This window comes from Mus musculus, chromosome 7 (genome assembly GCF_000001635.26).
Source record: "Mus musculus strain C57BL/6J chromosome 7, GRCm38.p6 C57BL/6J".
NCBI classification, from domain to species: domain Eukaryota; kingdom Metazoa; phylum Chordata; class Mammalia; order Rodentia; family Muridae; genus Mus; species Mus musculus.
Window position 1 is genome coordinate 46395213 of NC_000073.6, and position 22315 is coordinate 46417527.

The window sequence follows — 22315 nt, forward strand, 5'->3', positions numbered from 1 at the left end:
CCTCTCTGCCTCCCGCCTCTCACCCCCTCTCTACCTCCCCGCACTTTCCCCCTGTGACATGAAGATCTGTTTTAATTAGTGCTGTGATTCCCACGATCAGGTGGGGAGATAGGTCACAGGTTTGTCCCTAGGCTCGCAACAGTGCCTGGGGGTCAGTATAGACAGACAGCTATCTGCACTGTTAGCCAACAGGTAAGAGTCTCTCGCTTCTTAATTAAATCCCCTGTGCCGGGGCAGCCTGTTCGATTGTAGTGGACAGGAATCAATAAGCATCTTTCATAGCCCAGTGGCCTCTGGAGCTGGGCCTGACCTTCCAGTCCCTCTCAATCCCACCTGCTCACTTCTTTAAAAAGCTGGGAGTCCCTGGAGGTTGAGAGCTGGGTCTGACTTGTCCCGTGTGATTTTTGTACTTGGTAGAGAATCTGGAGCAAGTACGGAATGAGAGCTAATGACTGTTGATTAAATAAACCTAGGGGTGAGTGGCAAGCGTGGGCCAGAAGGACTTTGAAGTTAGAAATACGATCTCTGTCCCCAGCATTAACTTCCAGTATGTAGGGACCACAGCCCTGGACATGCATGGCTCACCACCCAGAGTGCCTGAAGGGGAGCGAGGCCGCCAGTATTCAAGGGGCTGAGCAGTCTTTGTGCATGTTTTCATAAGGTAGTTCAGTTTTCTGGGTAAACTGAGGTCTGTCTGTCATGGTTGTGACTAAGCCACCCTAGAATCAGGAAGGGTTCAAGGCCTGAAAGGGGCCAAAGGGATCAAGAGGGGCTCGGGATTGATCATTAATGGTGAGTTAGGACAGAGGGATGGTGAAAAAGGTATTATTTTACAGTCCCTGTAAGAAGTTATCTCTGAAAGAATCATTGGGCCTTCAGGCTTCCCCGGGAAGGGTCGGTATTAAAAGATTCCTTAAGAGGTCAGTCTCGTCCTGGTCAAGGAATGGCTTGTCTGCTCAGGGTATCAGATGGCTCCTGGGTTAGAAGAGGAGCTGGCCGCCGCCCTTCTCACCTCGGTGTGACGGGGGCGCGGGCCCAGACGTCGCTGGGAGCCTCCGCCCAACAAGTGGAGCTCCCCTAGGGCGGAGCGTCGGCGGGTCCCCACCGAGCAAGAGGCAACGAAGGGCGGGCGCCCCCAGCGCCAGGGTTGAGGGAGGCGGGGTTCGGTGCCGGCCTCGGAGGGGGGCGCAGAATCAGGGCTTTTTAGGACCCAGCGCGGCGCCTCCCTCCGGGGGCGAGTGCGGCTGCGCGCGCCGTGTGCCCGTGTCCGGAGAGCCGCGGGCTGGACGCGGACCGCGCGAACGAGCAAGCGAGCAGGCAGCGGAGCAGCAGCCCGGAGGCAGCAGCGGCGCGGCGGCGGCGGTGGCGGCGGTGGCCGCTCCGCGCCTCGCCTCCCTGGCCTCGCCAGTCTCGCTGCGCCGCGCCCGGACCTGCCACCCCCGCCTACCGGGCCCGACCTCGGCAGCGCCCCTCGCCTCGGCTGCCAGCGCCACCCGCCCTCCTAGAGCAGAGAGCGGAGTGCGGGGCGCAGAGACACCGGAGCCAGTGCCCGCCGGCCCCGCCAAGCAAACCCGGCCGGGAGAACCTTCGCTCGGCCCAGCGCAGCTCCGCAGCCGTCCGGGAGCTGTCCCTTCAGCACCGCCGCGGAAGCCTGAGTCCCAACGCAGCCCAGCGGAACCCCTGACCCAGCCCGAGCGCACAAGGTGCTGCGCTCAGCGGCCGCCCCGCGGGGCAGCACCCTGGTGCCCCTACCCAGGGGACCCGCCATCCCCTCCGGGAGGCGGGGAGAAGGAACGAGGAGGGAGGTCAGGCAGCTTCACCCGCCACCGAGGGGAGTAGGCAGATAGGCAAGGAGAGCCGAAGGGGACCGGTCACGCAGGGAGGAGAGCAAGCCGCATCCGTCCCCACCGCACCGGGAGCGCGCTGCAGCGACCACCGCAGAGCCAAGCGCGGATTTCTCGTAACCCCCTCTTTCCCAGCTGGGGCTGGTCTATCGGTCCGGCCCCCGAAACGGAGCAGCTGACCTTCCCCTAAAAAGCTTTGTGTCGGTTTCTCCATTTTCCCGCTGAGATGATACCGGGAGCCCGGCCCCCCCATCCTCTCTCCCCTCCTCCCGGGCCTCGCCGCTGAGCGCCGCCCCACTCCCTTCCTCCCTCCCTCTTTACCTCCCTCCTCTCTTCCACTGCCTCCTCCGCAGCCAGGCCAGCTCCCTCTCACACTAGGCGCCTTAAAGACCCTAGGGAGCCCGTGCACACACCCCTGGACCCGCACCTGCCTGACAGCTCCCCCTGAGGGAGCTTGGCTCGTTGGTTGGGGTGGGTGGCCAGAGCCGCGGTCCTCTGTGCCCCCCGACGGCTGGGGGGAGGGGGGAAGAGGCCCTGCGCCCCCCTCCCCGTCGCCAACTCCCCCTGGCGGCAGCTCCCATGGGTGTCGCTGGGCCGCGCCATGCCTAAGGGGGCGCCGCGATGGGCCAAGGGGACGAGAGCGAGCGCATCGTGATCAACGTGGGCGGCACGCGCCACCAGACGTACCGCTCGACGCTGCGCACGCTGCCCGGCACGCGGCTTGCCTGGCTGGCAGAGCCGGACGCCCACAGCCACTTCGACTATGACCCGCGTGCCGACGAGTTCTTCTTCGACCGCCACCCGGGCGTCTTCGCTCACATCCTGAACTATTACCGCACCGGCAAGCTTCACTGCCCGGCCGACGTGTGCGGGCCGCTCTACGAGGAGGAGCTGGCCTTCTGGGGCATCGACGAGACGGACGTGGAGCCCTGCTGCTGGATGACCTATCGCCAGCACCGAGACGCTGAGGAGGCGCTGGACAGCTTTGGCGGTGCGCCCTTGGACAACAGCGCCGACGACGCGGACGCCGACGGCCCCGGCGACTCGGGCGACGGCGAGGACGAGCTGGAGATGACCAAGAGATTGGCACTCAGTGACTCCCCAGATGGCCGGCCTGGCGGCTTCTGGCGCCGCTGGCAACCGCGCATCTGGGCGCTGTTCGAGGACCCCTACTCATCCCGCTACGCGCGGGTAAGTGACTGCTTATCCATCGGAAGAACCTGACCCGGAAAGGCAGCCTTTGCCGCTTCCTGCGGGCAGGGTGCAGTGGACAGTGAGTGCCCAGAGTGTTCTGAACACGAAGGGGGTGTGTACGTGTACGTGTGTAAGAGAAGGGGTGATTTTGCCATGATAACTGGGTTTATATACATGAGTTTGTGTTGCCGGTTGTATATGAAAGTGTGTGTGTGTGTGTGTGTGTGTGTGTGTGTGTGTGTGTGTGTGTGCTGTGCATGCATATTTATGTAACTGTGCGCTGGTGTGTATTTGGATGGATAAAGTCTGTAGGAACAAGTGAGCATATGTGTGTGTTTGAGTGTGCGTGACACCCCCACACTCTGGTTAGTGCCCGTTAGTGATGTACATCATGAAGGCATGAATTGCCCTTTGGTTTGGGAAAGATGGGGAGACTCCTTCCTTCTTCCTAGGTCAGGGAGCCTTTGGAGTAGAAACAGTGTCTTAGCCTGCTGGGAAGCTAGAGACAGACCTCAGGGACCACCTTTAAGCCATTTGAGGAAGTGGTCTTGCGACTACTCATAGTTAAGAGCTTGGTAGTTGGTGTGGATCTGGGCTGGGTGCGGGAGATAAGAGAATGGTGGTCTCTGGAACAGCTGCCTTCCCCGTACTGGGAAGAGCCTGGGGGAGGTCCAAGCCATAAGCTCCTGCTTTCTCTGGCCCCTGGGAAGAGGCTGGCAGAGAGGAAAACCTTAAGGGGAATGAACCCAGAAGTGTGTGAAGTGGGTGTGTCTTCCTCAGCCACACCCCTTTAGAAACAGCAAATTGTTACAAGGGAGAAAGGATATCCTGTTGCTGACCTTGGCCCTTCAGATGGCCTCCCTGGATTAGTTTCTTCTGCAAAATGGGGAGAGTGGTGGACTGCAAGGGCCATTTGATGGGCCATCTGTTGCTGAGACCAAGAAAGAGACCCCAGAGAGAGAGCTACCGTGGAAGACACACTCCAGGTCTTCCTGGGCTCTGTTCTCTGGCCTGAAGAGTACCAAGGATGAGAGAGATGTGTAGAGTTGGCAATCTGAAACAGTCCCTCCCTGTCTATAAGCCACCTCTGCCCCTTCCAGGCAAAACACTACCTCTGCCCATCTACTTACTGCCCCAGGCCCTTCTCTTTTGCAGACAGGCAACTGAGCCAGAGCTGGCATGGGGGTGAGGAATAAGGAGAAGCTGAAATCAGCAAATCAGTGGACAAACAAAATTTGGGAGCTAGGGGGAGGGTTCTGAGGTGCCCAAGGACAAGGAAGGGCTGTACAGGCAGACACCTGACAGATTTAATGCTAATATAAAACAGAATGACATACGGGGTGGGGGCAGCAGTTCAAAACCTCATACCTTGAATCCTAGAACAGGTATTGTGGGTAGAAATGGAGAGCACTTGGTCTCCCATGTTGCCACTGAGGATCTTGGCCAAGGTCAGGTAGGAAGCAGAAGGCCAAGTAAAATTTGAACCAGAGCCTCCTGGGACCCTATTCTTCCTTGAGATGGCCACCAACTCTCTGCTACTCTCCAGAAAGGCCAGGGACCACTAGAGGTGGCCTCTCCTCTTCCCTGTCTCCTTGATGACAGAGGCCACTACAGCTAGAGGATTATGTAACTGGAGGCTATGCTGAGCTGTGGGGAGGGGCTGGAACCTGGGACTGGGAGAATGAGCCAGCATACACTGGGAGAGAGATACCCGCAGGCTAGGCCAAGACCTGGGTTAGAGCAGCCCTTCCACTCACATTTGACCTTGGCCTGAAGTAGGCCCAACTTCTTTAAGGTAGTTGCAGAAGGCTGAGCCCCTCCACCTGCCACTGTGGACTCTACTTTGGTCAATGTACCCATGTTTCAGGGTATGTGAGGGTCAGTAAGGTGTATCCGTCCTCCTACACCATTTTCTCCACCCACAGGCCATTCCTAGGCTATGAGGTGGCCTTCACTCAATGGAGACAGATAGACCAACCACCTAAGCACAGCTTGAGGACCTGTCTGTATGAAACCATAAGTCAGGAAACTCTCACGTGAGCATCTACTGAAGAACCCATGCAGGGAGAAGCTGGACAGTCAGAGGTGGGGGGGAGGACACTGGGGTGCAGGAGGGTATTGGTGGGTAGCACTCAGGATTGCAGAACTACTGTCTTTTCTGGTAGCCTCCTGGAGAGGCCACAGGCATGGGTATCACACGAGGACACTGAGACCCATAGAAGGAGTGGAAGTGAAGGGAGAGCTGGGATTAGAACCAGGCTCCTGCTGCCTGCCTGCCTGGCTGGCCGAGCTGCATTGCGCTGCCTTGCTGCAGCCCTGCGCAGAGACCAGCCTGCTGCCCACCTCCTCCCCCTTCCATCTCTGCTCTGCCGATGCCCGCCCGCCCGCTGTCACCTTTCTTTACTCCTCCCCCTCACAGCCTGGAAAAGCCTTCTCAGATTGGTGGGTCTGGGTTTAGGGTTTTTTTTTCTTTCTTTCTTTCTAGATTTCAGACACAAATCTCATGTGTGATATAGTCTGTGTGTGTAAAACAAAAACTAGAAAGGCTTGTGTGTGAGATTCTGTGTGGGTGTGTGAGAGACTCCTCGTGTGTAAGGATAAAAATATGTTAGTGGATGTGACTCTGGGAGCACATGCGTGTGTGCCTGTGTGGTGTGTGTGTGTGTGTGACTGTAAGAGAGATACTTGTGTCAAAGAAACTGGATGTGAGATTGTATGTGGGTTGAGAAATGGTTTATTTGTGTGTGTGTGTGTGTGTGCGTGTGTGTGTGTGTGTGTGTGTGTGTGTGTGTGTGTGAGAGAGAGAGAGAGAGAGAGAGAGAGAGAGAGAGAGAGAGAGAGAATGCGTGTGTAAGAAATGCCTTGTATAACACCCCAGGTCAGTGTATCTCTGAGAGGTATGTGGGCAGGTGTGGACGTGTGTGTGTGTGTGTGTGTGTGTGTGTGTGTGTGTAGCTGTGTATATGTGTAAGCTATGTGCTCAAGACCACCTATGCACATGCAAGGTGTGTGACAGGCTGTGTGTGGCTATGTGTTAAGAAAGGATGAGGCCCCATGTGTGACAATGCATGTTTTCTATGAGAGGGGTCTTGGCTGTGTGTCACTGATGATATTCGTGCTTGTATGTGAAAGAGACCTGGTGTGGCCTGGGAGTACCTGGAAGAAGATAATATTCTGTGGCTTCTGTGCCTGCTGTCTTCACCTCCAGACTTCCAGGATGTCTGGCTGAAGGCATTTCCTTGCATGTCACACCTCAGAAGACCCATGTTCCAGCCAGGCCAATTGTGCATGTATGGGCCAGCAGTGAGGTCACATCCTCCAAGGAGCTGTCAGGATGTTGGCTGTGGGACATAGGAGCTCCTTGGTTGGAGAAGGGAGGCCCGTTGGAGCTACAAAGGGTAGCAGTGCTGGCTAGAACAGCTAGTTCCCTGATCTTCCAGCGTAGGGGTTGGGGATTGAGGTGAGCTGGGGCAAGCTGAGCCCCAGTCTAGGATGGATGTTGCAGCCTCAGACACACATAAGGTGTGAGTGGTGATGTAGCTATGGAGATGAGGGGATGAGGGGCTTCCTGGAATGAGCTGCCTCCTGGAGTCACACTGGGCAGACACTAAGGGGTGAGCAGGTGTTGGCAGGGAGAGGCAGAGGAAGAGCAGTATGCAAAGTCGCAGGCCTGTGAGAGCTGGTGGATAGAGCCAGCTGGCTGAAAACCTGCCCTCCTCACCTCCTTGAGAGTCAGCTGAGGTCAGAGGCCCTAGGCCTTTGTGATTTACATGTCACTGGGAGCATTAGTCATTGTCATATCAAGGCCAAGAATGGTCTCTAGGTTGCAGGCCAGGAAGTGTCCTGTGTGTGAGTGTGTGTGTGTGTGTGTCATTTTACACAGGTCATTTGACCTCATGAATGCCAATGAACTCAAAGTTGGTGAAGTCCTACCTCTGTGCAGTCTACTGTCCATCTTTCTTGACACTCTGTTCTTCTCTGCCTCTTTGCTCTGTCCCTTAGTCTTTGGGACCTGATATAGCTCTAACTCTTCTTGGCTATCTTGGAAGAGAGTCACCTAGTGGTTACAATGGAGAGCCCAGCTAAAGACTTCTCTTTTCTTCCTTGGGTCCCACTTCTGAGGCAACTCTGGGGAGTCCTGAATTGGGCATGAGGCAAAGATGGAACTATTAACAGGCACCTCTCCGGAAGCTCGCTCTTCCCCAGGACAGGGCATACTTTGAGACATGGTATCATGTAATGGCAGCGTGGCCCATCCAGATACTGGAATTCTTTACCAAGAGTCCTCCAATGGTGTTTTGTTTTGTTTTGTTTTGTTTTGTTTTGTTTTGTTTTGTTTTGTTTTGATTGTACCCTCAAGCCCCCGAGGCTCTTTTGGTAAAGAAAACCACAGACCAAGTATCTGGTAGGTAAGAGGTCTTCAGTCCCATCACTGAGGAAGAGTTGGCTGGGAGGACTGACCATAGAGTTCACAGAGAGAATGTCTGAGATGATCGCTGGTAGTCACAACACACAGGAAACAGGAAACGCAGGTTACCATTGTGGCTTGTCTTATTGTTTTGCTGGTATTTCTGCTGTGGTGGCTTTCTTATTGTCCTACTTCACAACCAGCTCTGAACTTCACCCTCCCCTCTATCATCATGCCTGCCATTGTGCTTCAAAGCACCATGGTCCCTTCAGGCCCGCCTCTCCAGCACTCTGACTGTTTCCAGCTCTACTCCCAGGTCCTTCCAGTCCATCTTTTTTTTTTTTTCTATTTGGCAAGCACAAGGGCCTTTTCAACTGAAAAACTGGTCAGGTCAGCAAAGCCTGTGGGACTTCCCAGGTTCATGTTGGGGCCTCTTGGGTCCAGCCGGATTCCAGTGTGTGATTGTCTGGCTTTAGTCAATGCTCGCTTAAATGATCACTGGCCTGGCTTAGTTGCCTATAGTTGCTAGGTCATGGCCAGTTCCCTCTGGAGGGCTCTTTCTGCCTAGCTCACTGCCCCTCCTTTATTCTTTACATCAACCCAGAAAACAGATCTGATCTGTAGCAGTCTTCTTCCTGGCCCGGACAGACAGCATCAAGGTTCAGGCCCAGTGTTCTCCTCCTCAGCACAGCAAGCTGCTCAGTGACCAGCTGCTCGTTAGAAGTTTTGCTCAGTTTAGTTTCATCTCTGTCAGGTTCTAAGCTTCCCCTGCACTCAATGTAGTCTGAGGTTTTGTGAAGGGGGAGGTTGAGGCCCAGCGAGGACAGATTTCTCAAGGTCACAGGTGAGCAGGTTGTCTGTCCTCTCCTAACTCCAAGCTCAGCAGGTCCTTGAGGTCCCACCTTGGGGAAGCTTTGGAGTCTGGCGCCCTGAGGGCAACTTCAGTGTCTGGAGGTTTGGCCTTGGCTCCCAGAAGCTTTGAAGGTTGTTGGCCTAAGTCTCTCAGGGAAGACAAGACATCTCAGGGGTGGGGGAGGGTTCTGGTAGGGGCTCATTCCAGGGCCCACTGCCTGAGCCAGAGACATCAGGCCTCCCACGGCAGCTGAATTTAGTGCCTCTGGCTATTCTGAGCGGTCTCATGACCAGCATATTCCACTCTGGACCAAAAGGTCAGGGCCTTAAGCCACACCCTGCTGTCACTCCTGGGTCAGCCTGGCCACCGCCCCAGTCCCAACTGGATCTGTGAAGGTGGCTCAGAGGCAAAGGAGAACCCGAGAGAGTCCAGGGCAGGTGGCTGCCAGCCTCTGTTCAGGACATTCCATGAGCATAGGATATACTGTAGAGAGCTGTTCTCTGGACACCTCCAGTCACAACAATTAGAGCCAAAGCTCTTTAAGGGCATGGGTTAGAAAGTACAAGCCGATAGGAAAAGCAGACCATTTTCAGGACCGTGACAATAAGTTATAGGGACCCATGCAATGGGACCTCGAAGTAGGGGCTGGATAGACATTGGGCTCGTCTGTGAAGACAGCACTAGGGCAGGGTGGGGGTGGGGGGAGCGGAGTCAGGGAGTGGAAAATTACCATCAGGAAACATAAGGCTCAGTGGGCTGGAGCAGGAGGCGCACTGAAGCCAGGCTAGTGTGACCAGACATCGCCGAGCATGGGATTCAGACTGCGCTCACTTCATTCTTTCTCTAAAGTGACATTTTGCTGGAAATGCGCAGGTTGGGCTCTTAGGAGGGGCTTAGGGAAGAATGGTTGCCATGTTCCTCATCCAGGTAGATGGCGCAGGCTCAGTGAACAGAAGACATCACTACTATTACATGTGTCGGTGGGGCCCAAAACGCAAAAGCCCAGGCGTTCTGCTGCTCTTTGCCCTCAGACTTCAAGAAATGCAGAGCACACCCCAGTGTTCTGCCCATCTTACTACCTCCCCAGTCCTCTCTGGTTGGAGGGAGAATAGCCACCTACTTCCCTTTCAGGGCCTCGGCACGCCACACTGCCTTGGTTCGCAGATCCTTGTTAGGTTCTCACAACACCGCCCCCCCCTCCGCCTCCAGGACCACATTAGTATTTCCAAGCCCTTGCCGCACAGCGAGGCTACTAACACTCACAGAGGTGGAGTCACAGAGGTGTCCAGGGTCCCTTAGCCTCAGGAGCAGAGGAGCCAGCATTCAGAGCCTGCCTCCTGTCTGTGTTCCAGAGATGTTAGGGTCTGCGGCCTCCCATGCTCCAGGCCTGGACTTCCATCTGGTTCCCAACCACCTGTCCCGGGCGGGGATCCTGCTCAGCAAGTCCTGACCTGGTCTACCATAGCAGGAGGGCCATGTCCCAGCTGGGTTAATGGAACTCTTAAAGAAGAAACTGTCTCCACAGTGCCCAGCCATCTCCCATCTGCACTCACACTGGCTGCATCCCGCAGAGAATGGCAGAGGAACCAGGGAAGAGGAAACAGCGTGGAAAGACCACTGGCTGCGCCTTAGCTCTGAGTTTGAGGCCTGCCATGTCTCCCACTATCCCCATTGGTCTGGTTTCCTCGGCCCTCCTGGTCTCCAGGCTTTGTCTTCAGCTCTGGGCTTCGGCTCCTCTACTCCCCACCTTTGCTGTGCTTCCTGCTCCCTTCTGAGCATGCAATCTCCCCTCCTCAGCTCCCAACTCTCAGCCTGCCTGGCTGCCTGTGCTGAACCTCCTCCCTTTGGACTGAGGACCCTGGGTACCACGGCACCCAGCTGGCACAATTTAGACTAGACATGGGCGGGCAAGCTCTGAAGGCCTGGAGCTAGGGATGTACAGACCACCAGGTGTGAACAGATGATGTCTCAAACAAACTCCAGGCTGTAGGCATCGGACAACTAGACCAGAACAAGACTTATAGCTTCCCTCTAACGATACTGAGATGGTCCAGGCAAGACCCAGCTCCTTGGGGCTATGGTTTCTCTTCACCTGTGTCATTCAGGAAGGTTGAGCTCAGTGAACGCTAAGAATCTCCTCATTATTCTGGGAATTTAAGAATCCTGGACTAAAGCTGCTCAAAGGAGCTGAGAGATGAGTGAGTCCTTCTTCTCTCCCCTTCCATACCCTAGCCTAGCTGCCCTCCACAATATCAGTGAGATCTCTGGACCGAGTCATGGCACCAAGGGGCAGGGAGCCCAGGGGAGGGTCTCCAGAGCCTCTCTTCACTTGGCTTCAGTCCACATTCAATCTATACTCATTCTCTCATTCAAAGTTGAGCAGTCACTACCAAGCTGGAGAGATCACCAGCTCAGCAGCAGGCTCACATTTGGGGTACTGCTACTTTGGGGTGTGCTGTTCCACTTCATTGGGAACGAGCTGTATCCTTCTTGCCTGGGCCTTTTTCTTGGCTGTCAGTCCTCTAGGGAACAGCAAGAAGCCATTCAGAGGGGAACAGTGGTATCAGATTATATTGGGAAAAGGACCATAGTAGAGAAACATTGTGTGGGACAAGGTTAGGGTCTTACTGCTGGCTGTCAGGGAAGCTTAGAGACAGATGCTGTAAGGTGTCCTGCTGTAGGACCGTCTCAAGGACCCAAGAGAACAGCCCGGGGTCCTTCAAGAAGTTCAGATTTTTGGGCTGTGTCCTTGAAAGGTTCCACTCCTAAAACTGTCCATTTCTGGGTGACATAACTGTTGGCCTGGGAGAGTTCCTGTCATGGGGACCACATAGGTGGCTGCTGTTCCAAGCATGGCCCCTCGTCCAAAAGCAACAGGAGCTGATGAGAGTAGGATTGGGGCTTGCTAGAAATGAGGACTCAGGCCTCAGCCCAAATGGCCTAGTGGGAACCCATACTCTAACAGGCTCCCCAGATGACTGGAGCACACTGGTGGCTGAGAGGTGCTGAGGGAGGCGGTAGTTCATAGCCTGGGAGGGGTCGTGACAGGATCCATGGAGCACTGGATAGTATGTGCAGGTTGTCCGTTCTGTGACTCTGACCTTCCTTGTAGCCTGGGGGTAGGGGGTGGGACCCCTTCTCAGCAATCCTGACCACCTCGGTCCAGCTACTCAGGCATAATGCTTTTGACTGGGCTATCCTCTGGGAACTTTTTCTCACATGCCTGCTGCAGCCGTCTGTCCTCTTTGCCTCAGCCCTGGTCACCCCATCCTGCCTAAGGCCCTTCTCTACAGGGTAACCTAGGCTACCATGACCCCATCAGTCCTTCATTCTGTCTCACTGTGGATTTGGTCTCCCTCGGAGGTGAAGCCTAACTCTTTCCAGGGACCTGATGGGGGTGTGTAAGGATGCTCCCACACCCAGCCTTCTTTCTTACCCTCTCCTGCCCAGCTTCTCCTCTTCTCCGTCATCTCGCTCCCCTCCGGCTCCCCTCCATTTTGGCATCCCAGGTTTCTGTCAGGCATCTGACGCTCTGTGTGCCTTCCCTACTCACCTTGCTTGTTTGTTCTCCTAGCATGTGGACTCCATGACGTCAGTAATTCTAGCCCCTTTCGACCAATTGTGGCATAAAATCTAGAGCAGTACCTGGAACAGGGTGGGTGCTAAATAAATACCTGTTGAAGGTCAAGGGACCTGTGTAGGGGCAGAGGCATGCCTGTAATCCCCGAATGCAGGATGCAGAGGCAGGAGGGGCTCTAGTGTGAGGCCGGCTGAGGCCTCATAGCAAGGCTTCCTCTGGAAACAAACAAAATTACAGAATGAAGAGAACAACTGTGGGACCTGAGTTCAAGGTCAGACAGGGGTTGTGTGCCTGTGAATCTACCCCTTGCTGAACCATATCCTTCTCTGCCTACCTGGGAACTGCTTCACCTCCCCCACTGGAGCCATGGTGAACAGGCCAAGGTGGGGTGGCAGTCTGGGGTGATGCTTACCTTGTTACTGCAGGGACCCCAGGCCTACAGATGGAGGGGTTCACATCCACGGCCCTCTCCACACTCCTGTCCCCCACTCCCAAGCACAGCTCTGAGATGAACACACACAAGCTCCCAAGGGCCTGCACGGTACCGCTTAGGCAAACGTCTCCTGGGACTCTCTTTCCCTTGAGGGTCAGCCAGGTTTTCTACCCTTCCCTCCACAACCTTCCCGTCCCCTCCTGTCCTCCTTCCGCCGTCACCGTGTTTGTGGGAAGTTCTAGGTATTCGTCACTGGATTTCAAAACAGACTCCTCCTGAAGGCCTAGAAAGGATTTTTTTTTTATCCCCAATTCCTCTACTTGGAGTCTCAGTCATGCATTCACTAAAAGAATATATGGAACAACTCTCTCTCCTCAGTTCCTGGCTGTTTGACCCTTGCAATGTGATTCAAAGTCCAATCTGTCCCGAGGGCAGGCCTCTTGAATGGGGAGACCTGAGTTCAAATCTCAGCCCCACTACGCACCAGCTGTGTGACCTTGGACAAGTTCCCTAACCTGTCTGTGCCTCAAGAGAACACTATTAATAGCTCCTGACTCATAGGGAAGTCGGGAGGATTAAATGTGTTAAGCACTCGGCCCAGAACCCAGAACGTAATCAGTGTTTAATTACCGTGGCTCTCATTATCTTCTCACCAGCTCGTGGCCCTAGAAGACCCACACCTTTACCTGGGTCCCACCCACTTTCTCCTTTGAGTCCTAAATCCCCTAAAAAAATCTGTTTGAGGGGTCACCTAACCTATCCTGGCCCCTAGAGCCCCATTTTCCAGACTCGGTCTCACAGGATCTGATTTTCATGACATCACTCTGAGAGACAGGCCTGGATTCTCCCATGAGACTCCTGTATATTGCAGGCAGGTCACATTCCCCTTGAACTTCAGTCTCCCTGTCTGTTGCAATGGGCTGCTTATCCCTTCTCTTCCTCCCTCCCTAGAGGGAGATGACAGAATTCCACCCACTGGATGAGAGGCAGGGAGGGCAGTCAGGCAGCTGACATCGGGTTCTGGCCAGGAGCCAAATTTCATGACCCTAACCTGACAGGTGTGCAAATGTGGTGGGCCTGGCAGTGGAGGAGGCTACGCCCCTTAGCTCAGAGCATTTTAGCTTTCCATCAGGGAATGCGAAGGGGTCTCTTGGACCTCAGAGCTGCAGGATCCCGGGACCAGGGATAAAGGCTGTTGTTGGTGCCAGTGGACAGTGCCCACTCTCAGGCGGGGCTACCCCGTCATGCTGACGCCAGGCTTAGTGGGGACGGGCTAATATTAGCAGGGGCAGCCCCAGACAGCTGATCTCAGGGGGCCTCAGGAGCCAGCCTTACTGTGCCCAGGCCGAGGCCACTGCAGGCAGCATGGTGGCAGACAAGGGAAACTGTCCCAAGCCTCCGCAGGGCCTCAAATGCCCCTTCCACCTCTCACCCAATGGCTGCCAGCCCTGTTTCTACATTATCCATGGCCCACAGCATCCTAGATCCTCCCTTCCCTCTACCACGGTACAGGAAGGGACTCCAGCATCTCACCTGCACATAGAGAGCCTTCCAGGGCTACATACAGTTAGTACTCAGTGTTTATTTAGTCATTTATTTATCCAGCAGATATTGAGAAGCACCTACTGTGTGCTGGGCACTGCTGTCCGTACTAGGAGTCATGTTAGGAATGGAGCCAGCAAAAACAAAAACAAAAAACCTGTCAGGCACTGGTGTCCTCGGAACCTCACATCCCAGTGTGAGAAACTCAAAAGGAAACAGCGGGTGTGCACCATGTCCCGGGGGACCAGTGTCACAGAGATGGCGATTTTAGCAGAGGGGGGCCACGTGACAGCTGGGCAGCAGAGCGAGTTAGATCTACAAACCCTGTGAGCAGCAGGTGTGTGCATTGGCTCTGGGTACGGCCAGGCATATCAGGGCCAGGGGACAGTGGCAGGTCAGGAAGTGTTGTGCTCTCCCACAGACTTCCTGCAGGGTGGCAGGGGTGAGGGTCCTGCCTCCGTGTCTTCCCCAGTCTGCCAGCCCAAGAGCTCCCTCCTCTGACCTCCCCCTCTACGACCACAGCAGCCCACACAGGCTGGCTCTTCACGGAAGGGCGCTCCTGCTTGGCTATAGGGTGACTTCTGTCTTCTCACTGAGGACCAGCCATGCCTAGCTGCCAGCAGACTGGCTCCAGAGCTGGGTGTGAAACCAGAGGGAAGTTAGTGAGGGGTCCTGGCAGATGAAGCTCACACGGATGCTTCCAGCCCCATGGCTGCTTCTAAGCTTCCCACTGCAGCGTATGTACCGAAGGTAGCTAAGATAAAGGTGGTGGGCCTCAGTAGCCATACTGCCTGGATCTGCAGATTAGAAACTGTGTGAGCCCTGAAGTACTCAGCTAGTTTGGCTCACTGGTGGGAGGAAGAAGAACGAAACAAGGAGCTCTTCGGAATTCCAGCCACTAGGACAGGTGCAAATGAGATCCTTCTCAGTATTTCTTCAGGAAGGTGTTGTGTGAGTGTGTTCTGCTGAAGTCACTAGCCTTGGTGGTTCTTAGAGCAAAAACCTAATGTCTATAAATAAAGTTGGTTATTACTGGAGTGGCTTCCATGGAACTCCAAGCCTGCTGGGTAGGATGGTTCCCTAAGGACATTTCCTGTCCTCTTAGATGGTAGAGGAGCCCCCCTTTTGAGTCTCGTTGCCAGGTTGGGGTTGGAGACATACTTCAGACCACAGCTGCATACCCGAGCCAATGTCTCACTCATTAAAGATGAGTTCGTATGTTCAACCTCAGGGGCTCTCTGAGCTGCTGTGAGGAACATGGCTGCCTGCTGGGCCACGGCGAGCCAGCCGGAGCCCTGGAGTGAGGGCCACAGCTGGGATCCTGTCATCTGCCCTGTGCAGGGTGCTACCTCACGGAGCCATAGATACCCCTGACTTGGCTCCTAAGAATCCTACACATTTGGTACCCCGCCAGTACATTTCTGAGCCTTCGTTTCCTAAGCTGTAAGGCATACATAGTGGGGTTGGAGGACCCAGTGTAGTCTGCAGCAGGAAGAGGATTTTAGGGAGAGAATATGGTTCCTAGTAAGGCCATGTGTGTGGGGAGAAAGAAGTGATGTTGGGAGGAGACAGGGCAAGAAGATAGGCCTTTGGCCTTGGCCAGGGCTGGATTGTGGTATTCCCCCTGTCGTGGTGTGGAACTGAGCAGATGGCATCTGACTGAGCAGGAGTTTGTATCCTGTGGTGGGGTGAGAGTCTGAATAGCGGGGCCCTGGAAGCTGGGATAGCACCTACTAAGAGTGGGATCTGGCAGCACCCACTAGGCCTGCGCTTAGATTCTTCAGTATACAGTGAGGCCCTGGCTGAGCCAAGAGATGCAGAATGTACAAGCCTGGTGGCCTCACAGCCTCAGGGCCATGAACCACCGTCACCAATGATATATTTAGTGGCACAAAGGTCAGAAATGCCAGGGCCTGGCTTCCCTTCTGGGCAGCAGGAGTCGTCCCCTGAGGCCTGGCTTTCACCAGGCAGATATATATATATTTTTTTTCTCTCTCTCTCAGTCCGGGGATTTGAGCGCAAGCCTGGGACTTAGGAAGCATGGTGGCTTCCTGTGCCCTTGGCCTTCTCTGAAGCCTGGGGGCTACCCTTGGAACCCTGTGCATTGGCTCTGGCAGCCCACCCACCCTTCCCTTACAGGCTCCTCCCTCCTCAGCCTCCTCTAGCTCCTGGCCTCCCTGCCTGCCCTTGCTTGCTGTTTCCTGTGATGAGGGTGTTTTTGCTTCATTTGTAAAATGAATGTAGCCTTGGTGGCAAGTTTTGGTCCCAAGCTTTGAACCTAGAACAGCCTGGGATATCCTCGGTGCTCCCAGAGAGTGTTCCCTTACTTCAGCCTTTTAAATACTCTACTGGGGTATATGTTTCTTGGACTCAACAGAAACCCACGAAGGTACAAAGTACACCTCAGAGCACGAAGTGTCTGGATAGACCAGGAAATCAATAGACTTTTGTTTCCAAATAGTCTTGCAAGGCAGAAGGATTTGACAGTATGCCCATTTTATTGATGGAGGGGGGAAAAAGGTCCAGAGAGATTAACTTATTTGTCTAAGGTCACCTAGTTGGTAATTAGTAGAAGATGAGACCCAGGTCTTATTTTGAAAGTTATGGTCAACTGCAGCTGGGCCAGTCTGAGTTCTTTCTTGCTGTGGGATGTGATGCTCTATGGTCAAGAATGACATGTCAGATGGACAGAGGAAAGAGGTAATGGAGAGGTGAATGCGTGAGTGCATGTAGATGAATGGAGAGAAGGAGGGGCGGGGCATCCAAATGGATGGACACACAGCTGGGCAGGAACTAGGTGGATGAATAAACGGGTGGGTTGGTGGGAAGATGTCTGTCTGTCTGGGTGGGTAGATGGATAGACGGATGAACAGAGGAATAGATGCATGGAGGTGTGAAGGCTTGACGGAATGGATGGGTGGATGGCTGAGTAACTGGGAGGGTGCAGTGAGTGTTTTGTTGGGGAGGGGTGGTGTGTGCACATGGGTATGTGCACTCAAGTCTTCTGCGCGTGCGCAGAGGTCAGAGGACGACATCTGGCTTCCTGCTGTCTGAATGGATATATTTCTGTTTCTGGCCTTCAAGGCTAATGAGGACATGCTGCCTCTCATCACATGAACACATCCTAAAGAATGGGGCTCGAAAGCTGAGGACTTCAGGGTGGAGTGTTGAAGCACACAGATGCAGACAGTGAGACTGCCAGAGGCGGAGGTGGGATCTGAGGTGGACTAAGAGGGGTGAGACCTAGGGTTGGAGGGTGATCTCCAAGGCCTGGCCCACCTTCAGAAGGAAGGGGTCTTCACAGGGAAGGGAAAACCTGATCAACCTCGGAAGGTGTGGGAAGCAGAGCTTGGAGCAGGACACAGCTGGGGTTGCTTGGACCCACCTCCCCACAGCCACTGGAAGGCAGATGGGGAATGCTGTCTGGCCACAGTGAGCATGCTATGATTTCATTCTGTTTGGGGAGGAGGGGGCGGCGCTATTTCTCCTTTCTCCTGGTCACCAGCCTGGGTGAGCAGTGAAGGCAGTGTGAGCTCCCCCCGGCAGGGGACATGGCACTAAGAATGAGGTCTTCCCGAGGACCAGAGCTTAGACTAAGTTCTACCATCTTCCTGCCATTTTTCCTAACATCCCCAGACTCTAGCAAGGTCAATAAAGGGACCGTGGGCCTGGTTGGCCAATCAGTGAACGTCGCAGGACCCGCACGAAGGCTTTGGTGCTGCAGTCTGGAACATGCTCTTCCAGCCGGAGCTGAGGTTGTTCATTTGCACAAAGCACAGTAATGTGAGCTCCAGCCACCACCACCACCAGCAGACCTCAGCTCTGTTCTAGCATTCCCAAGCACTATGCTGCACACCCCCCCCCCCACACACACACCCCGCACATACACATACACTGGCCCCAGCAGTCTCCCTGGGAAACCAGGTCCCAGCGAGTGCCTGGTGTGCAGCTAACTGCTCATTACAGTCACGGCTGCGGCTAAGTATAGCTCCTGCACACACAAGACCAAGACAACAAGGGAAAGCCTTTCCATAAAAAAAGCCCCACATCCAGACACCCAGACAGCCACACACACGTGCTCCCCCACTCACACACATGGACACACACTTGCACCAACCCAGTGTCACCTCATCAACCCATTCATTCAGTAAAATGTCTATTGGGTGATAGGAGTGTGGTCAAAAGCAGATGTTCTGGAGCCAGGGGAGGTGGGGGGGGGAAGCCGAGTTTCCAGTCCTGAATGTGTCATCGCTGCCAGGTTATATGACCATGGATGGGTGACTTATTTAGTGTCTTTTGAGCCTCAGTTTCCTTTGCAAAATTCAGAAGGTATCCATGGCCTCCAGGAAAATGCCCCCCCCCCATGGATAAGAACACTGGCTGTGCAAGGAGGAGGACCTGAGTTCAAATCCCTAGCACCAGCATAGAAGAAGTTGGGTGTGGCCACACAAGCAGCTTGTACCCAGCTCTGGGGAAGGTGGAGATGGAAGGATTTCTGATGCTTCTGGCTGCCCGTGTAGCTTCAAACTCAGTGAGAGATGCCCCCCCCCCCACTTCAATCTCCAGGGAACAAGGAGAGCAAAAGAGCAAGCAAGACACTGAATGTTCTTCTGTGACCTCCCTGGCACATGTGGACGTGCATGCTCACATACAACACATGCATGGGGGTGGGGACAACACAACTTTGAGCGAGCCTTAGAGTCAGTGTAGGGCTAAATGAGACACAACACAGGGTATGTAAGGTGGGTATGGCTCAGAATGTGTCACCACCAGTGCTCACCTACTGTGTGTCTGACCGCGTGTTGGAAACATTATCTAAAGGTGTTATTTCCAAAGGCGGTTATGTCATGTGATGTCCAGTGCATAGTAGGTACTCAGTTAATATACTATTTTAATGACTGAATGATTGAATGTTTGAAGGCTACATCAAGGGGGTGGGGGAAGGCAGATGTCCTCTGAGCTTTCTCCTCCCAAGAGGTATCCACCCACATTTGACCATCCCAGGCTAAGCAGTCAGCAGTCTGTGGCAGAGCCCAGCCAGCTTCCAAGAGCCAGCCTGTCAGAGTGGGTGGCGCTTGTTCAAGCAGCAGCCCCTGAACTTCAGGCAGCTGGATACTAGACCCCAAACCCAGAGCCAACTCTGGCTAAGTCCTGGTCCTAGCTTGGGTAGACACAGGAGTCCCACAGGCTTTCTCTGCAGACCCTGGTGCAGATGTAGGGTAGGCTGGGGCCTCTGACTTGGCACAGGGCATGTTTGCATTTGCTGAGGAAGGAACTTGGGTCCAGTCTGGGTACAAAACAAGTTTCAGGATTTGGAGACACTGTCACTGGCTGTCAGTGTTCCCAACCTTTGAATAAACCGACTGTTAAACTCCCCAGGCCATCTCCTCCCTTCACACCTCCTCAAAAGGAAAGTGACATTTCCTCGTGCTTTTTAAAGCCCAGACTGGCTGGGCCAGGCCTGGGTGTGGGGTGGGGAGAGAGTGGGTGGCACAAGGAGTCACACAGCCCATGTCTCTCCTCACCTTGAGTGATCTCAGGATGCTGGGAATAGACATGGTCTCATCACCTCCCTGTGCGTGCGCCCCAGATTCCAGTGCTGGTGCCCAGATTTCAAAGTCCCTGATCTTGCACCCGGAATCCAGGCTTTGAGTTCCCTCTTCTGTCGCTGTTCTGTCCCGTAGATGGGCCAGATGCCATTGAGCAACATCATAAACACCTTCAACTGCCCGGCGTCCTTGCTGGAAAGGTACCATGGTCACCTTGTGTTCACCTCCATGGGTGACACATGCCATGCTTGTGTCGGATGGACACTGAGGCCTTTGTGTTGCAGCTGTTCCCACTGTCAAGGAGATGAAAGGGGTTGTGCCCACTGTCACTGTATACAGGTGTGCTGTCAGTGAGCACCCCAGTTGCCAGTACAGACCTGGGTCTGCTCTTAGCACCTGAGCCTACCAACTGCCCAACATGTAGGGGCTGAGTGTGCCTGTTTCCAATGGGGGCCTAGAGGATGGTTACAGAGGGTGTTAGTGGCCACTTTAGCCACAGATTTGTGGAGAGAGATGGTGCTTTTGTGAGTTTGGAAATAGATGTGCTGTCATTGTAACAACGCCCATATGGACTCAGACAGCAGTGGTACCTGCAAACCCACGATCGTGTGTTCGTCATGTGTAGACAGGAGCAACAGCTTGCTTCCTCAGAAGGCTGCAGGGAGAAGCTGTGCCCAGCATACAGACAGAGGACTGACAGGCCCACAGATCAGGAGATGCCCATGGCCACCTCTGCACAGATGGGAAAATGGTGCTCTATAGTTTGGGGAAGGGTCCCTCTTTCTCCTACTAATTAGAAAACTTGGTTGGACTTGAGGCAAAGCCAGGCAAGATTTCTGGAGCCAGCTATGTCTGAGACCTTGCATCCTTACAAAAAACGGAGAGTACGTGAATCACTAATACCCATCCGACTGGACTCTGAATGTGGGTGAATGTTATTGTATGTAAATCGCATCTCCGTGGAGCCTGAGTGTTAGTGTAAGATGATTCACAAGTACCCTGGGAGAAAAAAGAAAGAGGGAAAGGAAAGTCAGCTTACTGGGGAGGCTGGTTCAGATTCTAACCTCATCAGATGGTGAGGGAACGGACCACAGAGATGCTGAGAAAAAGGATGTTCTGGGCAGAGGGCACAGCTGATATAAGGCCCCAACGCAGACATGTATCCAACATGTTTGAGGGGCATGTCTGAGGATGCAGATGTGGGCAGGAAGGACAACATGCATCTTATTAGGAAGGAAGGCTGGAAGGGGACATGAGCTCAGATCAAGCAGGGCGATCTACAGGAGAAATGGGAGCCTTCATTGAACGCTCTATAGAGAATTGACACAGCTGAGTGTGTGCCGCAGCCGTGTGGGAAACAGGAGATGAGCCCAGAGACCGTGGCCACAAGCCATTGGAAAGAAAATGGCGTGGGTGGGAGGCATGGGTGGCAGCATTCGAGGGAGGGGTAGGGAGGGCTCAAGGTGGAGCTGGGTTTAAGCAGAACCACCAGGGTTTCCTTACAGATTAAATGTGAAGTGCCACAGAAAGAGATGCTGAGGCTGACTGTGAGGTTTTTGGCAAGAACGTCCTGGAAGGATGGAGCTGGAGAAGCCTGCGGGGGTGGCGGGTGCTCTGGAGTTTAGCTGCCAGGTTAAGCTTGAGTGAGTTACTAGAACACCACTTGGGGATGCCAGGGAGGTGGGTGCAGGAGACCTGCATTCAGGGGAGACGCTGGGCTGGAGGGAAGCCTTCGGGAATGTGCTGAGTGATGCTCTCCTGACGGGAAACAGAATTCGAGTCATAACTGAATCAGCCTGTGTGTGTGTGTGGCGGGGGGTGATGGGGAGATGGAGAAGAGGAGCCAGGGCATCCTTCAAGTGTGCGGCTGGGGGCAGGGTGTAGAGAGGAGTGAAAAGGCTATTAGGAGGCCGTGGGGTCCCACAAACTATACCAGAAGGGACTGCATGGTCAGGAGCAGCTGGTAGTATCGGAACCCCAGGGGAACCCCACGGAAAACCGGCTGCATTCTTTGCTCATCCAGTGGCCTCTGTGCACACCAGTGCTTCCTCTTGGAAGCCACTCTAGCCCCAGGGCTTGATAAAGGCCCATTGGATATCCTGTGTACTCCCCTCTGGGCCCTTGTCACCATATGTAGGTACATTTTTTTCTCTGCCTAGCTGCTTAATAAATGTCAGCTCACCTGCGATCTACGTTTGCTTCCCCTATTCAGTATCCTGCACTGGCTGTGAGCACTCACCAGTGGCCCCTCGTAGGCAATGTCCACTGCCCTCTCTGTGCCTGCTGTCCTAGAGTCACCTCTTATTGCACTAACACACACACACACACACACACACACACACACACACATACACAAATACATACAGGAGTCTGAATCCCATATGACATAAAGTAGACATTGGAGCAAGTTTCCCTAGTGGATTCCTAATAAACTTCTATGTCTTTCATGGAGCTCAGAACCTCAGTTTTCTCATATGTGGAATGAAGACTACACTGGTAATGACCCAGTTTGTTTTGTGTGTGTGTGTGTGTGTGTGTGTGTGTGTGTGTGTGTGTGTATGTGTGTGTGTTGTTCACATGAGATTCAAAGTGGGAAAATAAGTAGTAAGTGACCGAAAGCTGGGTCCACTGCTGCCGCCACTGTTATGGAGAGACTAATGTCTTCCTTCAAGGGCAACTTGGGATAGTGTGAAGACGAGGTATAAGTAAGTGGAGGAGTGCACAGTTTTTTGAGAAAGTTGTTTTCAAGCCTGGCCTGCCACATCTTAGGTGCACATGTCTCAGGGACACACAGAATCTACATTATCTTTTTCTGCAAAACAGGGCTTAAAAAGTTTCCTAGAGAGAAATGACGAGTGCTGTGCTCTGGTGAGCATGCAGGATAAGGACGTTCAATAGAGCTGTGTGCCGCT

The 22315-nt window shown here is 54.1% G+C and overlaps 1 protein-coding gene across 5 annotated transcripts in view; it reads left to right on the forward strand.

Annotated features, from left to right (window-relative positions):
• The first annotated feature begins 1006 nt into the window (after positions 1 to 1006).
• Kcnc1 (potassium voltage gated channel, Shaw-related subfamily, member 1) overlaps positions 1007 to 22315 on the forward strand; it is a 42488-nt gene continuing 21179 nt past the window's right edge. For 3 of the 5 annotated variants that reach the window (XM_006540646.2, XM_006540647.2, XM_006540648.2), the window contains exon 1: positions 1007 to 3035. In XM_006540646.2, coding sequence (XP_006540709.1) covers positions 2466 to 3035 — 570 coding nt within the window. In that variant the 5' untranslated portion in view covers positions 1007 to 2465. The remainder of the gene's footprint in view (positions 3036 to 22315) is intronic. The other 2 variants (NM_001112739.2, NM_008421.3) reach the window with 1 other exon arrangement.